Source organism: Balaenoptera musculus, chromosome 10 (assembly GCF_009873245.2).
Source record: "Balaenoptera musculus isolate JJ_BM4_2016_0621 chromosome 10, mBalMus1.pri.v3, whole genome shotgun sequence".
Lineage (NCBI taxonomy): Eukaryota > Metazoa > Chordata > Mammalia > Artiodactyla > Balaenopteridae > Balaenoptera > Balaenoptera musculus.
Genome location: NC_045794.1, coordinates 98,771,778 through 98,788,505, shown reverse-complemented (window position 1 = coordinate 98,788,505; position 16,728 = coordinate 98,771,778). Strand labels below are relative to the sequence as shown.

Below are 16,728 nucleotides of genomic sequence, written 5' to 3'. Positions count from 1 at the left end.
TGAACTGACAGCTCTTGGGGGCACGGCTGTCACTCAGAGCCAGAGGCAGAATTTGGCCTGGTGTTCTTCCCTTGGGGAAGATGCGGGCGTGTCGCGGCCTCAGGGTCAGGCGCTGCCCCTGCAGACGGCATCCTGGGAGGCGGGTGCTCCTGGGCGCTGGCCTCTGTCCCTGCCCTCAGCACCCCCCGCTTCCAGTGGGGACCCCAGGCTCACCTGCTGGCCTCAGCTCCTAGGCTCATCCTGGAGACCCCCGCTCAGCCTCTGCCCTTTCGCAGACCCTCCCGGAGTCCCGTATTGCGACAGCCGTGCCCACACTCTTCTGCCTCACAGCCCTGCCTTCCTCGAAGCCCCATTTACTGCCGTCCCACCCAACAGCCACCAGCCCTGCTGGGACGCAGGGACCAGCTCACAGTGCATCCATCCCGAGTCTACGTCTCTGTCCAGGGCTTCCCCCGGCTGAGGCACCAGCTGGCGCGAGGGATGAGGCTCGCCCTGCCCTCCAGGGGCTGACAGTCTCGGTGGGGGGCGGGGGCAGGGCGGATGGGAGGCATGAGGACACAGACAATTCCCTCCACAAGGTGAGGGCCACCACCAAGGCCTGAACAGGGAGCCCTGGGTGCACAGGGAGGAGGGACCAATGCCGCCCAGTGGGGCAGGGGGAAGCTTCACAAGAGCGACATTTAGGGGCAGGTAGGACTCTGTCGGGTGGATGAGGAAGAGCCTTCCCAGCTGGGGGACGAGCATGAGCCAGGGCCCAGGGTGGGGAACTGGAGTCTGCCAGTGTGGCTGGAAGAAAATGGCTCGGCCGACCTTGAGGCTCGTTGATTTCCCTGTGTTTGTGGGGGACTCAGCTCAGGGAGAGGCAGGCTTTTTACGACAACAGCTGCTACTTCCGGAGGGCTTCTCCTTGTGCTAAGCACTGTAGGGGAACATGATTCTTCAATCCTCTCCAATGCCATGGGGTAGGTAAATAATTCTTCCCATTTTACAGATGAGGCACAGAGAGGTTGAGTGGCTAAGCTAAGGTCACACAGCAAATAAGAGGCTGAAGCAGGGGTGAAGACAGGTCTGCCTGACTTCCAGGAGGGAGCTCTTAACCTTCATGCCGTCCCACCTCCTTGCAGAGACACGACTTACTGGGCCAACCAGTTTGTGGGCTCCACACTGCTGGTCCATCATCACGCAGTTACTGTGGGGGAGCAAGGAGCTTCCAGCACATTCTTTTCCATTTTCAGCCAATTTTGCTCTTCTTTTCACTCTTTATAGCCAGAAAGCCCGTCCTTAGCAATTTTTTAGCTGCTTACGGGGACATTTACAAATCAAGCTGGTGTTTCTATTTCATGAATGTATTTGGGATATTAATGGCCGAAGGGAAAAAGGGTCTGCTCAGAGGGGCCCTGTCATCCCTAACCCAGCGCCCCCCAAAGAACACAGACCCAGACAGAAGCCTGCAAGTGGGCAAAACGTGGACACCACGCACCACCAAGCCAAGAGCAACGCACCCGACAGCAAATTCAAGTCGCGTAAGTTTAGCCACACCTCTCCCCAGTTAGGTGCCTAATCTTCTCTTACAAGGAGGGCCTTTATTAACTTTATAAATCTTCTCCTGCCTGTCTGGAGGTGCCCCCTGGAATATGATTTTAGATGCTTTCCATGAGATCAACGAACAGGGAAGAAGCTGATTATGAATTTCAACTCTGTAACTTTCTCACTCAGGCGGAGGAGGGGCTGGGCCAGGGGGCCTGAGAGGTGGATGGGGCCCCGCTGGCCTAGGGAAGGGGCTCCAGGGGAGAACTTCTGAGTGGCTGGATGACACCAGCACTGACCTGAGCCCAGCACCGCCCCTATCCCCATCCTGGGACACACTGTGCACCAGACACCAGAGAGGCCAGCATTTCTTTAAAAACAGCGAGATTTTAGTGTTGCCTTTTTAAAGCTACGAGAGTAATACATGCTCCCTATAGAAGATCAGAGGGAAAAAAGAAAGAGAGAGAACCATAAAGAAGAAAATAAAAATCCCTCATGATCCCATCTCCCAGACATCGCTTCTGGAACATTCCAGAGCCTTTGCCCTCACTGGCCTTGCTGTCTCTGCAATCCAGGCCTTTTTAAAGGTCACTCCCATACACAAACCTTCCCAAAGACCCCATGGCACTTAGAATCAACCCCAAACTCCTGCCTCTGGCCCACAGGGCGTATCTGAACCAACCGGTGACAAACCCTCCACACTGCACACCTGCCTGCCTGCCCTCAGGTCCTCTGCAGCCGCTCTGCCCCTGCCTGGAATGTCCCTCGTACATCACCTCACTCTCACCTCCATGCCTCACCCAAAGCCACCTCTTCAGGGAGGCCTTCCATGGCGCCTCAAGGGGCTCTCAGTCACCATCACGCCCCCTGGGCCAGCGCTCTGCCGACCTTATCACGTGAACGGTTCTCTTACTGCTTCTGGTGTATCCACCCATCCACTGTGTCTCCATCACCAGACGCAGCACTCTGTCCTCACTCCCCACCATCACCCACTGCGTGGGACACGCTTGCACAGAGCTCTCAGTGAGGTGTACTGAATGGACGAATTAATACACCTGCGGTCTTTGCTGAGTGTGTGTGTGTGTGTGTGTGTGTGTGTGTCTGCAAAACTGCCCACACAGCTGAGATCGTAGGTCAACTCCACACACTTTTACACACAAATCATCTACCACTTCTCCCTGCAACTCAACCTGAAGGCTCAGGTCAAATCCCCCCACTGCCTACTGTGGGACCAGCCCATGTCCCCTACCTCTGCCCCAAGGGGGCCCTGATCTGCAAACGCCAGCTCCTGGGGGCAGTAATAACATCTACACCGCCCTTTACAGTTCACACACTTGAACATTTCCTCCAGCCCAGTGGAGTCTCAAAACCACCTGCCTCCAAAGAGGCAGGCAGGTCAAGGGGAGCCTGACCACCCCCAGTTAAAACGAGGCCAGGGAGTCTCAGAGAGGTCACATGACTGCTGCAATCACCTGGGAGAAAGCTGACCCTGGACGTCTGGCCCCAAAGGCACAGTCCGCACCTTAACTTCGAATCAGTGAGCTTTCACCATAAAAACAAGAGAGGTGATACAGAGGAGAGGACGAGAGCTTGGCTCTGGAGTCCAACTGCCTGGGTTTAAATCCCAGCTCTGCCACTTACTAGCTGTGTGACCTTGGGCAAGTTCCTTCACTCCTCTGGGCCTCGGTTTCTCCTCTGTCAAGTGGGGATGACAATAGCTCCTGCCTCGTTCCCTCATCAAGAGAAGCAAATGATTTAATAATATACATAAAGGGCACATGCTAACACTCAATAAACACGGAGCCCTTTATAACACCACCCTGAGCCCATCTCTGCCACATCACCACACCCCTGGCACGTGAACCGCCAGCCCACAGAGGTGAGTCACCTTGCGCAGTGGGCCAGTTCCCAAAAAGCCAGCTGCGGACGGACCGCTATAAACCCACTCCTACTGATGCCCTAACTCACGTGCAAATTCCTCCAGCTCTGTCACTCTTCAGTCTGAAGCCCCGCCCAGCCCACTTGAGTGACAAACACTGACATCTGCAAACACTTCAAGGCTGCTAAGGGGAGAGGTCCCTTTTGTAAAAGGGAGACCCCTCTGTAAGTTCACCCCTCCCACCCGTGATGATCCAGGCAAATAAATCAATCCCACGCCAAGTGCAGACTATGAAGAAAGCCTCCTAAATTCCCCCAGCACATAGTTCTGACTTCCGTTAAGAGGCGAGTAAAGAGATTCTCCTAAAATGGCCATCTCACCGTGCTGGCCCACCCAGGCGCCTGCTTTCCCCTTATCTGCAGAGTCTCAGGGAGGCCCCACCCCTCTTTCCAGGCTCATCACCCTCACGTCCTCCAAACTTCCTCCCTCCAGTCACAACACGTCATGCCACCTCTCAAGTGTCCCCCCGCAGGCTTTGGCCTCAGCTGTCCCCTCAGCCTGCAGCCGCTCTGTTCCCAGCACAATCGCCCAGCTCCCCAGGCCGGGCCCAGCCCAATGGCAGCTTGTCCCAGAAGCCGCCCCTGCCTGGGAGGAGACCACCATCAGCCTCTGCGCTGAGATCCCACAGCCCTTGGCCACCACCCCCCTGGCACATGCAACTGTTGGGTTCACTGACTCACTCAGCTTGGAGAGGAGCACGTCTGGGCCAGGAGTACATCGGAAATAGTCCCTCGCTTCGGGAACCTCAGTGCAGGGGAGCCGACATCGTCTTCTGTCAGATAGGGGTCTAAACAGCACCCACCCCAAATGGCCGTTCCTCAAATTCAGCCAGGCAGTGGTGGTAAGGAGCCTGGCACACAAGCAGGTGCCCAGCCACCAGCGACTCCTGTTCTCTGCCTGGGACACGGACTCGGCTCAGCCTCACATCTTTTGAGACCCACAGCAGGGGGACAGTAAACCAGCCTCAGTGAGGGTCCCCTCCTAGGAAGCAGCCCGGACCTGGAAGCAGCACGGGGCGTGGGGAGAAGCCCAGGGCAGACTCACCAACAGGAGCCCCTCCCATCCCAGCCTTCACATGGCTCAGCCCAAACAGGGCCCTTGATGAGAACTTCCCATTTGAATAATCAATATTTAAAGCTCCAAGTCTGCCAAGGGGAGTGCAAGGCCTTGCTTGTAAATATTTGTCTCGACTGGCAAAGCCAGCCTCTGCCGCTGCAGCCACCCGCCTCGCTCCTGGCCCTCCGCTCCTGGCCCTCCGCTCCTGGCCCTCTGCTCCTGGCCCTTCGCTCCCGGCCCTCTGCTCCTGGCCCTCCGCTCCTGGCCCTCCGCTCCTGGCCCTCTGCTCCTGGTCCTCCGCTCCTGGCCCTCTGCTCCTGGTCCTCCGCTCCTGGCCCTCTGCTTGCACAGCCCCCAGCCAGCCGCACAGCGGGACGCCCCTGGGGAGGCGGGGGACCGTCTGGCGGCCACGAGGGGCTGCACGGCGAGGTGGGCCCGCCCCACACCCAGGCCTCTGTGACAGCAGGCCAGTACACCGGGCAGCCCAGGGGCCATCCACCTGTCCCCTCGGGCCATGGCAGAGAGATTCGCTGTGAGGTTTCTCTGGATTCCAAGCAAACGGCTTTTCCCAGGGGGGCACCCCAGATTTATGTCTTTCTTATTTTGGAAGAAAGCAAAGCCAAAGACAAAACCCTAGGGGCGTGCTTGCAAATCGCGGCTCACCACCTCCTATGGCGTGGGACGGCACTCCGCTGCCTGTACCAACGGCTGCCCACGGAGGAGCCCACACCCGGCCCCCTGGGCTCCTGCTCGGGGCCACGGAGGCCTGGAGGGTCCCCTCACTGGAGAAGCCGTCAATGACGGTGGGTGGCTGAGCCGGTACCTACCAGCTGAGTGCCTGCCCTGCCATCACTGTTCCCAGAGCGTCATTCATTCATTCGCCCATTCAGCCACCTATTCCCTCATCAATTATTTACTCAGCACCTACCTGTACCAGGCACTGGGGGCTGGACACACAAGTGGATAAAAACACACCTGGGCAAAATCCCTTTGGGAGGAAGTCTCCCAGGCCAAAAAAATCCCACAAACAAATGGAAAATCACAGCAGAGGCAGGAGACCTCCTAGGTGTCACGGGAGAGTGAGAGGGGTGTGGCCTGGTCCCGGAGGTCAGGGGGCTTCCCGGGGGAGGTGGACAGGTGACAAAGTCCAGGGAGGGGCCGGGCAGAGCAGGGAGGAAGGACGGTGGGCGGGGGGCCGCCCGAGTCTGCTGCTCACAGGCACCACCCCTTCTGGCACCTACCCAGCCACTCGTTGAATTTCTTCACCTCGCTCGGGAGCCCCAGCTCAGTGAAGTCCCCGGCGTGGATCAGCACGTCGCCGTAGGGCATCTGGATGGGGTCCGTCCTCGAGTGGGTGTCAGACACGCAGACAAAGCGGGTGTATCCGGGCGGCTTGGGGGCGTCGTGAGGCACCGGGTCCACCCTGAGGGGAGAGAAGATCGTGGGGTCACGGGGTCACGGCGCTGGGAGCCTGCAGCTCATGTCGCATCAGCTCAGATCACAGCCAGACCAGATCACCTGTGGTCCAGATCACATCCGCCTGCCCACCTGCGTCCGAATCGTGACCCTCCTGCTCACCAGCCGGGCAAAACATCTCCCCCCTGAGCCTCAGCTTCCCCTCCGTAACCTGGGAAGCCCCGAGGGTTGTTGCGAGGCAATGAGTGGGAAGGGCTGACAGGTAGAGCCTGGCACCTGTACCTGCGTGCACCTGTATGGCGACGACAGCTAACCTGCTGCTTGACAAGCAGTACCTCTCAACCTTTTTTTTTTTCATTATCAGCCCTTCAGGGGCCTTTTTAGATGTTTTTTCTACTCACCCCTCTCTCATAAAATTCTAACACCACAGATACGCTGTATATCTGTTCATTTACTGTGTGTGTATCTGTGCTTTAGAATCAGAGTAAGATTTTTTTCACCCCCCAAAACCAGTTTTCACCCCCTTGGGGGGGCGATCAGCCCCATCAAGGATGCATGGACTGAGGTCCACCATCCAGCTGGAAGAGCCGACCCTCCGGCACTGTGCAGAGAAAGCACAAGTAGCATCCAGGGAGAGCCACGAGCGAAGGGGGGAGTTTCGTGGGAACTTGTGAAACAAAGCACTAAAGACAGGCAGCAATTCTCCAAAACTATGAGATGGTCCGATCGGGTTTAGTACAAGGGCTTTCCAAGGTCCTGTAGGAAAACAGTTCTGGAATCAGAAGACCAGGCTTCAGATCCCAGATCTGCTGCCCGTCACTAATGTGTAACCTTAGGAAAATGTTTGGCCTTGGTTTGCTCATCTGTAAAATGGAGCTACCTCATTAGGCGACAATGTTCAGAAAATTAAAAAGCTGCACAACTGTAAGTTCTTGGTCCCTGGGAGCCCCTGGGAGCCCTCTCGTCTTACAGATGAGGAACTGAGCAGGTGGCCCCCCCCAGTTCAGGGCTCTCCCCGAGAGCCACACTCTCCCTCCTCAGCTGACTGGTTTTGCCAGGCTCAAAACTCTGAAAAACAATGCAATGACATTTCAACGAGCTGCTCTCTTCAAATGAGTATGCCACTCAAGGAGTTGTGTTTAAATCTAATTATGCGCCAAACCGAAAGCGGTACCATATCAGTTACATAAATACTTTTAAAGACATCTTTCTAATTATCCTTTTTTTTTTCAGACAAAATACTTCGATGAAATGTAATTAACACCTTACGAGAGACGTGGGTTCAGCATGCTAATGTGCAGGGAGCATTAGCACGCCCCACCCGCCGCAGCTATGGCGTCACATCGGCCCCTCCACGTCACCAGGCCACAGTGGGAGGGGTTCACGGGGCACCTTTCTGGGGGTGGTTAAGTCAAGTTAGAATCCCAGCAGGTCAGAGTTGGACCCGAGGGGGGAGAAGAGGAAAAATCCCTGAGTCTGCTGATGGCAACAGGAGGGTTCTGGAACCCTTCTCCGTCCTTCTCATTCCTTCATTCATTCCCTCATTCATTCAACACAACACATCCTGAATGCCTACTGGGTACCAGCCCTGAGCTCAAAGCTGGGGAACTGAATGAACCAGGCCTGATCCCAGACTGATGGTGGAGACAGACTTGGCCAGGAAGCGACAATAAAGTCACAAGATTTGATGGGGCAGCAGAAGGGCTGGGGGCCACAGAAGGTCCTAACCTGGCCTGGGGCCCCCTGAACTTTCCAGGAGGAGGTGATGCCTGAGCTGGTCTGGAAGCTCAAATCTCCCTCCCAGTAATTCATGCCACTCCTCTGTCCTCTGGGTCCCTCCCCCCACCCCATGTGACAGTCTTGCAGGGAGCGAGCCTGTGAATCCACCTGTCCGCCCCTAACATAGCTGATTGGACCAAGGCAGCCAATCGCTACTGGGCTACTGGCCTGGCAAGGAACATGAGTGAGCCAATCAAATTCATTCATTCATTCATTCATTCATTCTTTCTTCCTTTCTTTCTTTCATTCCCCCTCACATACACTGAGGTTGTGAGGACACCACAAGCAAACAGAGAACAAGTCAAAGAGACAAAGAAAGGAGACACAGGGAGGGAGATGTCACCCCCTGTGAGTCCCTCGTGGAGGAGCCCTGAGCAGGTCGCAGTTCCCGCCATCAGCCAGCCAAGAGCACGCGAGTTCCGCGGGCGCTAGTCAGGCTGGGCCTCCTGCTGGAGCCCAAGCTCTGTAATTAACTCTGCTCTTACTTCCCTCCGCCCTGAGGCTTCTGAGCTCAGTGAGAATGCAAACTTAATAATCCCCAGAGAAAAAAAAAAATAGACTCTTATTTCTCTGCACTGTCCTGCGGCTATTTGGATTGTAACAAATGCTCAACCTTGAAATAATAACAACAGTAATGATATTGATGATTTCCACGGGTTGAGAGCTCATTATGTGCTAAGCGCTTTACATGCATCTGCTCTCTTCACCCTCACAGTGACTGTCTGAGCAGGGCACTATGGGTATGCCCATTTTATAGATGAGGAAACTGAGGATGAGAAAAGGCTAACTTGCCCAGGATCTCAGCTATGGAAGCTGGTGGAGCTGGAATCTGAAGCTGGTTTTTGGTTCCAGAACTCACACCAAGCTGGACTATTTCCAGGCCTTACTTCATTTCATTCAGTCAATCTACGGACAAATGCTTCTTGAGTGCCCCCTAAATACCAAACACCTGCTAGGCACAGGACAGGATACCCATAGAGACCACCTCGTGCAGCTCCCAGAAACCCTACCTGTGTTTAGAAGTGAGGAAAAGAGCAAGAAGAATGAAGATATGGAGAAAGAGAAAGAGAGCACACAAAGGGTGGGAGGACTCGGCAGCATCATTTGACCCCTAGATCCAGCTGTGCCTGAAGCTGGTCCAATCCTGGATTTCCTAGCTAATTATGTGAGCCAGTAAACTCTCTTTTACCCATAAGACAATTTGAATTGGGTTTCTGACACTTGCAATGGCACAACCCTGGCTAGCCCCCTGAGTTCCAGCAGCCCTGTGGAGTAAGTAACTGAGGCCTGGAAAGGTTAGTCCCACATCCAGGGCCCCTGCTAGTACGTTAAAGAGTAGAATTTGAACCTAGGTCTTCAGAACTGGAATTGGGGCATTTAACCTCACACCTTCTTGCGACTAGAAGAAACAAAGCAAAATGGTTATTTTCCAGAGTCGTTCTTCATGGACCAGAGAGAAGGTATGGAAACAAGTGTTCCTGGTTTGGTGGGGGCCAAACCCGACTTTCCCAAAGCATCTGCCTGCTGAGGTGGCCCCAGTCAAGGCTGTGGCTCTTTCTCTCTCTGAGACCTAAAACCTGTCACCACTCTCTCCAGCCTCACAAGGGATCTTCCCACCAGAATCCTGGCGGCAGGGATGGTGCAGAATAGAGAACTCAGCCTCCGGCGCCTGGACCCAGGCTGGCACCCCGGCTCGGCGACTTCCTCGCTGTGCCCTGGACCCTCCCATTCTCCAGTCCAGCTCTGTAAGGTGGGAACCACCCACTCTCTCGGAGCTGTTGTGAGAACTGGAAACCCCAATGAATGCCCCCTGCAGCCCATTTCCTGTGCCCTGGCCCCCTTCTCCGTCTCTCTCTCCCCTAAGCCATTGGCTCCCTGGAAGTGCAGCTCCTGGTACCAAAAACTCATGTGGGCATCAGAAGCAGAGCCCCGTCCCCCCACTATTTCCTGGGGAAACAGGGTGCACTGAAAGCCAGGGGGTGGAGGGCAGAGGACTCGTCCCTTCAGTGAAGTTCCAAAACCATGTCCAGCCACGTAACTGGACACGAGCCGTGGCGTTCTAGAATGAGAGAGACCTCTGGTCCCCTCCTGTCATCCTACAAGTGGGGAAACGGAGGCCCAGGGGAGGGCAGGGACTGGTTGGCACTGGGCCACACCGCCCAAGCTCTTTCCACGAAGCACTGGCTCCGAGGTGACCTCCACCCCGAGTCCCTGTGCCTGCCCTTCCTCCCCACATCCTGGCTTTGCTCTTGCTGGTCCTCCAAGCTCCGGGGTTATGCCACCGCCCCCAGGAAGCCCTCCTTGACCTCCCACCACACTCTTCCTGGGGAGTGCACCCTGCCTCATCCTCGCTCCCTTTTCTTTCCCTCCTCCTGTCCACTGTGCTAGGCTCAAGGGACAGCCCGTGCTGGTGGAGGGGACAGATGCTTAGAAAACTGTCCCACAAATGAATGCATAAGCACAGGCTGAAGCTTGTGCCACGAAGGGGAGGCTCTGAGTGCTTAGATCTGGGGTGGGGGGGGCAGTTAGGGAGGTCTGGGGAAGGGTCAGGGAAGGTGTCCCCAAGGAAGGGACACCTGGGTGAGATCTGAAGGATGAGTCTATGTTGTCAGGACAAAGAGTAGGGGAGGCAGAGGGAACAATGGAATGTCCCAGAAAACACATAAAGAACAAATGTGTCTGGATACCAAGGGGGAAGGGGGGGTGGGAGGAATTGGGAGATTGGGATTGACACATATACACTATTGATACTATGTATAAAATACACAACTAATGAGAACATACTGTATAGCACACGGAACTCTACTTAACGCACTGTGGTGACCTAAACGGGAAGGAAATCCAAAAAAGAGGGCATATATGTATATGTATAGCTGATTCATTTTGCTGTACAGTAGAAACTAACACAACATTGTAAAGCAACTATACTCCAATAAAAATTAATTAAAAAGAAAAAAAACATGAATGTCCCAGAAACCAGAACTGCACCTGGAGCCCTTGGGGAGAGGGTGCAGGATGCGGCTGGAGAACAGACAGAGCCCAGGTCAGGGCCTTCTTCCTGCCATGCCCCCTCGGCCTCTCCCGGGGCCAAGGCTGACCCTCACTGTCTCCTGGAGACCTCTCCGTGCACAGACGGGCTAGGGGCCACCGGGTCCCTTCTGAAGCCTCGGTCTCACCTAGCGACGGGGTCGGCACTCCAACCTGGCCCAGAGGGGAGGGCCGGGGACAGGGGGCCAGTCCCAGCCTGGCGCAGAGCAGTGATCCGGCCCTGCTACATTCTTCAAGGACCCCGCACAGCCTGACATGCTTGGAGGGTCTTTAAATGGGTTAGTCTAGTATCCACCGATGGGACTGCTTTTAAAGGCCAGAGAGGAGTCGCCATGCCTGGCACCAGCCCCCCCGTAAGGTGGATCCCCAGGGTAACTCTGTCCCCCAAACACCGCTCTCACCTTCTCGCTGAGCACCAGGCTACCCGTCCACCTGGCCACCCAGGACGAAGGGGCCGGTGCCTGGAGGGGCTCTCCCCAGACCACCGCAGGGTTTCTCGGCCCCCAGGGTAAGGGGTCTTCCGTCTCAGGGCCCAAAACCCAGAGGCCCAGATCCAGACATTCACTCCTCAGGCAAAGACAGCCTCGTTACCGCCAGGGTCTCTGGGGGCAACTACATAAATCACAGGGCTCAATCGGAGGCCACGTTTGGACTGTCACTCTTGTTATTAAAGTAAATTGTGGATTTATTAAATAGGGCCCCTCGCTCCCTCACCCCAGAGACAAAGCCCAGGGTGGCGATAAATCACGCGTTGGGAAGTGGCATCCGTCCTCCCGCGTCTCCCTCAGTGGAGACTCGCCGTGGGAACCCACGTGCTTCCCTGGTGCGCAGGGTGTGAGTCCAAAGAAGGGGGGTGGGAGGGAGCAGCTCCCCGCCGAGTGCCCATGCGACCCGGCTTCACCCAGCTGGATACAAAGCTGCATTCCAAAGGGGGCTTGACCCGAGCAGGCAATGAGAGAGCACTGGATGAGGGGTCCAGAACCAGGGCTCACTGCGTGCTCTTCCCAGGACCCGGCCCAAACCCCCAGCCTCCCCAGAGCCCCACTGCCAACAAAGCCCGGAACCCTGGCCTCAGGAGCAGATAGCACAGAGCAGGCCGGGAGGGATGGAGCGGGGCAGGCCGGTGTGAACCTGCTCCGTCCACACCAGCTGAGCGACCGCAAAAAGCCATTAAGCTTTTTCTCCACAGCACTTAGTGCTACCAGGATCCTATGCTATCGCACACTTCATGACTTTTACGACATATCCCGCTGGAGGGTCAGCTCAGCGCGGGCAGGGCTCTGTCCCTGATCACTGCTGTGTCCCTAGTGCCTAGCCCACCCAGCGAGTACTAACAATACTGGACATTTGCGGCCTGGCCCCCCCTATGTGGGTTCACCTACCTCATCCTCAGTATTACGAAGAGCAGCATTAGGTAGACAGGGAAACTGAGGCACCAAGAGACACCCAACAAAAAAGTGGCAGAGCCAGGATTCAAAGCCAGGCAGGCTAGCCTGAAGCCCATATTCCTAACTAACCAGTGTGCTGGGTAGCTGCTCACAAACACCCCGAGTGGATGCATAATTGGATGAATGAACAAATAACCCGCAGTTGTTAATGGGGGGAATCACTCCCTCTCTCACCTGGTCATTCACTGCCCTTCCTCAGGACACAAACTGGCCCATGGGGGCCCGCGTGGCTCCTGCCCAGCGCACCCTCCACCCAGCTGGGCGTTCCTGCACTTCCCACCCACCCCCCACCGGCTCAGACCCCGCGGCAACTTCTGCCTGGCTTGCTTCCTCCTCCGGGCCCCTCCCAACTTGCTGCCCTCACTCCTCCTCCTCTGGGTCTCAACCTAAAAGTCAGCTCTTCCAGAGGGTCCTTGCTCAGCCCCTTGGCCGCCCTCTCTCCTGACTTCTGTTGCCCTAGCCCTGTTCTGGGACTGGGGGCTGCCCGGCGGGGGTGTTCTACAGGGCAGCTCTGCCTGCTGCTACTCAGCCATATCTGCGGTGCCCGGGGGCCCCTCCTAATGGGTGTGCAGACAAATGGGCACAGACACATACCCCACCTGCTCTGCCCGAGGGGCCCGGTGCTCTCGCCCGTCCCCAGTGGCGTCCGGGGACCTCAGGCACTGTCACTTCCAGCCCAGGAGGATAAACACCATCAACAGAAGAGAAAACCCAGCCCTGGGAAGGCCTTCCCCACTGCAGCAGCCCTGCCAGGCCTCAAGGTCCCAGAGACCAAGGAAGAGCGTGCCTGAGACCCAGGGCCTCCCATCCTGCCCAAATCTGCCGATCTGGCTCCAAAATGGGTACTGGAGTTAGTTTCCCAAAGAGAAATCTACCAAAAAATAAAGTAAGCAGCTACTGGCAAGGCCAGCTCTGCAGCTCCCACGGAAATGAACGTTTTCCAGAGCAGGCGCTGCAGGGAAGAGGGCGCTCCCAGCGCTGGAACCCACCCCCAGGCCTGGTGCCCACCTGCCTTCCAGAGCCCCTTCGGCCGTGAATAATCTCTCTGCACCCATCCTCTACAACAGAAGACCAGTCCCGAGGGAACCACACAGTAACAAGAGGCAACAACTCCCCACCCCACTTCCAGGCCCGGTTGTGGAACCCCCCTGGCTCCTTCTCTACGTGGGCCGCGTGCCGCGTTCTCCCGTCTCCCTGAAGGGACAGCCGCTAATACCTCACGTGACCACTGCTCCCTAGAGATGGTACTCAAGGTCCTAGAGGAAGCTGGGGTCTGTGTCCTCGTGGGGGCATCTGACCCAGCCTGGGGGTCGGGGGGGCCCTGCTCTGAGCCCCAGAGCCCAGGAGCAACCCCAGCACAGCTCTGACCTCCCTGTGCTCTCACTGGGAACTCATGGGGCTCCCCCCTCGTCAGGGGCTTGTCAGAGACCCAGACCCAGCACAGGGGCACCCCAAAGGGGCTGAGAGAAGTTTCAACAGTGGAGCAGACGAATGCCTAAACTCTCAGATGGAGGCACGTACGTACTTACGTCCACAGACATCAGAGCAAAAGGATGCTAAGCGAGGAGAATGCCCTGGACCGGAGACGGGTGTCAGTTCTGGTGCCTGCCAGCTGTGTGGGCTCACGTGGGTCACCTGTCTGGGCCTCTGCTTCCTCACCAGGTAAGCCCTGTGGTGCAGGGCCGATGGGAGGGGGCAGCGGGGACAAAGGAGGAGGAGGACACTCTGGTAACACCCAGAGTCGCCCGGGGCGGCACCAGGAATTTCTCCACCTCCGCCCTGTGCCACCTGCGCCTGTCCCGGCCACTGGGGAAAAATCCAGGGAGCGGGGGAGAGGTTCTACCTGTGCACAGGAGTCCCGAGTCTACGTTCTCGCTGCGGTCCCACTGCTGGGGCACCCCTGGTATTTTCCATCAGCCCCAAAGGGCAGGCAGCAGAATTCCCCAGTCCTTTTGGAAAGCATCTCTGCTTTTTCAACAGAAGCAAAGGGGGTCTGGGCAAAAGGGAGGGGCAGAGGGAAGAGAGGACAGCCAGGCCAAGCCCAGGGTCCTACCCTGCCATGGGGCCTGCAGCAAGTCCCGTCCCCTCTCTGGGTCTCGTCCTCCCCATCAGTACAACAAGGAACATGAATTAGACCAGGGAGTCAGTAACCCAATACCAAATACCAAGAAGGGGCAGCTGGAACTCAGCCTCCCAGACGTTGCCACGAGGACGTATGGGCCTGGGGCTGCCAGGACTTTGGGTTTTGTACGGCAAAGCCAGAAGTCTGGATTTTTATGTGCAATCACCTCATTTTTCAATATTTGTAAAACATTCTCCTGGCCAAATGAAACAAGACTCCAGGCCAGAATCGGCCCACAGGCCAGCACGCTGCAACTTCTCCCACATCCCTCCCAACTCAGAGCCTCGCTGATCTGGGGATTCCAGAACCGCTGCCTGAAACGCTTGGGCCCAGAAGCCAGGAGGCACCCCGAGTCCAGGAGCCCACCCCGGACGGCCCTCACCACCCACACCGCCCACCCAGCAGTCCCATCGGAGGCGCCCACTCACATCTGCACGTGCGGCGGCTGGAAGCGGCCCTGGTTGATGTTGTAGAAGGTGAAGGCCTGGGTGGGGTTGGAGCTGTACTCATCCACCTCGATGACGATCCGGCTGTGCTGGTGCCTCCGAGCGGCCGTCACGTGGGACTGGGAGAAGGCCATGCCCAGGCCGCAGGGCAGGAGGGCCAGGGCCTCTGCCTTCAGGACGCCGGGCTCCCACCTAGCGCGCCACATGGGCCTCCGCAGGCCGCCCGGGCATCTCCCGCCGCCCGGCCCCGAGCCAGACCTGGGAACAGACTGAGGAGACGGAGGAGAACCGCGCGACAGTTAATCTGTTTGGGATTTGCTTTATTTAATGTCAGATGAAGATTTAGAAAGAGGGAGAGGGCGGGGGAGAGAAAAAAAAAAAAAAACAACACAGTCGTACAGCTCAAAAACTCATTACAAATCTTTCCAACTCAGCAGTTTGATGAATATACTTTGGTAAAAAGAAAAGGGAAGGGAGGGAGGGGACCAAAAAAAAAAAAAAAAACCCACAACGCTATGGACGGATGCATGCATGGTCCAACATGTTTAAATACTTAAGACTTTTTTTTTTATGCCTTCGACAAAACCCCCCAGAGCCCACAGCGTGGTGGCCGTGAGATGCGGAAGACAATGGCTGGTATTCTGGAAACAGGTAAGGTAAGTTTTACTTTTCGGAACTGGGGAATAGGAAGGATTCACCTCCAACCCCACCCCCTCCCCTCAGAACCCCCCCCCCCCGCAACACACACTCCCACACGGCCACACCCCTACAAGCCCGAGCAGGTGGGGAAAGCACGGGCACAAATTCCTTCATCAACCACCATTTCGCCTAAAGATATCTTTTTAGCAGCGCCCGGAGAAGGGATTTTCCCAGAAAGACTGCCATACACCAGCTCAGCTCAGGGGGTGGCCATGGTCGGGCGTGGGGTGGGAATCTACTTAAAAAAAAAAAGAAAAAAAAAACAACCTTCTCAAATGCCTTATAAGGATCTCAGGAATTCCGATGTTCCCAGTCAAACCTTGAATCCACTCAAATCACAGCTTACAAACACTATATATATTTTTTTCATTTCTTTCATTGGAAAGTACAGTTTGCATTTGTAGTTACTAGATTTAAAATGTCCCTTTTTGATTCCAACTCGGCTATGTGGAATCCTGGAAACGTAGGTCCTGGATAAGACTGCATCCTACCCTGACACACACACTTGCCATGACGGCCCATGCTTCCTCATTAAGATCATCTTTTTTCTTGTTCTTTTCCATAATTTTTTTTTTAACTAGGTAAATAGGAAATGCCTCAAAGATTTGTTTTGTTTTGGTTTCTGGTCATTCAGACCCTCCGACGATTGTATCTGCACTTCATTTAACCAAGGAGAAAATAACATCATTTAAACTGTTCCTGGACAGTCAGATCCCAGTCACGTTAAACGAAGAAAAATCCCCTTTGCTTTGCACGTGGAAGAAGAATGGACACAGTCAGAAAACAAATTAGATTAGGAAAATGACAAAAATTAGAGACTGGAGAACATTTTAATTACGTGCAAAGGAGAAATGGATTATTAATTTTGTTAACTCTCAACAATCATGCCCATACAAGGTGCAATAAATAGCAATTTCCTACTGCTTTCCCGTCACTATCCTCCCCCCACCAAAAAATGCTTCCTGATTCAGAATACATACCCCTCCTCTCCACGTGGGAAGATAAGGAGAAAACAATCAGCCTTTTCCCTCCAGGACGCACTTGCTCCTGTCCTTTGTCCTGTTCGTTGTTTCTAACGAATCGGCTCCCCCGGCAGATGCAGCGTGGCAGGCCTCCGAGTGGGTGAGTCAGGGTGTCCAGGCCTCGGGGCCTGTGCCCATCCTGTTTACCCCGGGAGAGGCCTCAAGGCAGCAGACGCCGAGGTCCAGGGCTCCAACAGCCAAGATCTGAACAAGAGTTTGAGGCCCA

At 55.7% G+C, this 16,728-nt stretch overlaps 1 protein-coding gene across 2 annotated transcripts in view; it reads right to left on the bottom strand.

The window, feature by feature from the left end:
- The window catches only part of MPPED1 (metallophosphoesterase domain containing 1), a 91,065-nt gene extending 76,024 nt beyond the window's left edge, over nt 1-15,041 (bottom strand). For both annotated transcript variants that reach the window (XM_036864667.1, XM_036864666.1), the window contains exons 1-2: nt 14,764-15,041; nt 5,764-5,945 (exon numbers count right to left, since the gene is read on the bottom strand). In XM_036864667.1, coding sequence (XP_036720562.1) covers nt 5,764-5,945; nt 14,764-14,987 — 406 coding nt within the window. In that variant the 5' untranslated portion in view covers nt 14,988-15,041. The remainder of the gene's footprint in view (nt 1-5,763; nt 5,946-14,763) is intronic.
- Nucleotides 15,042-16,728: the final 1,687 nt, after the last annotated feature.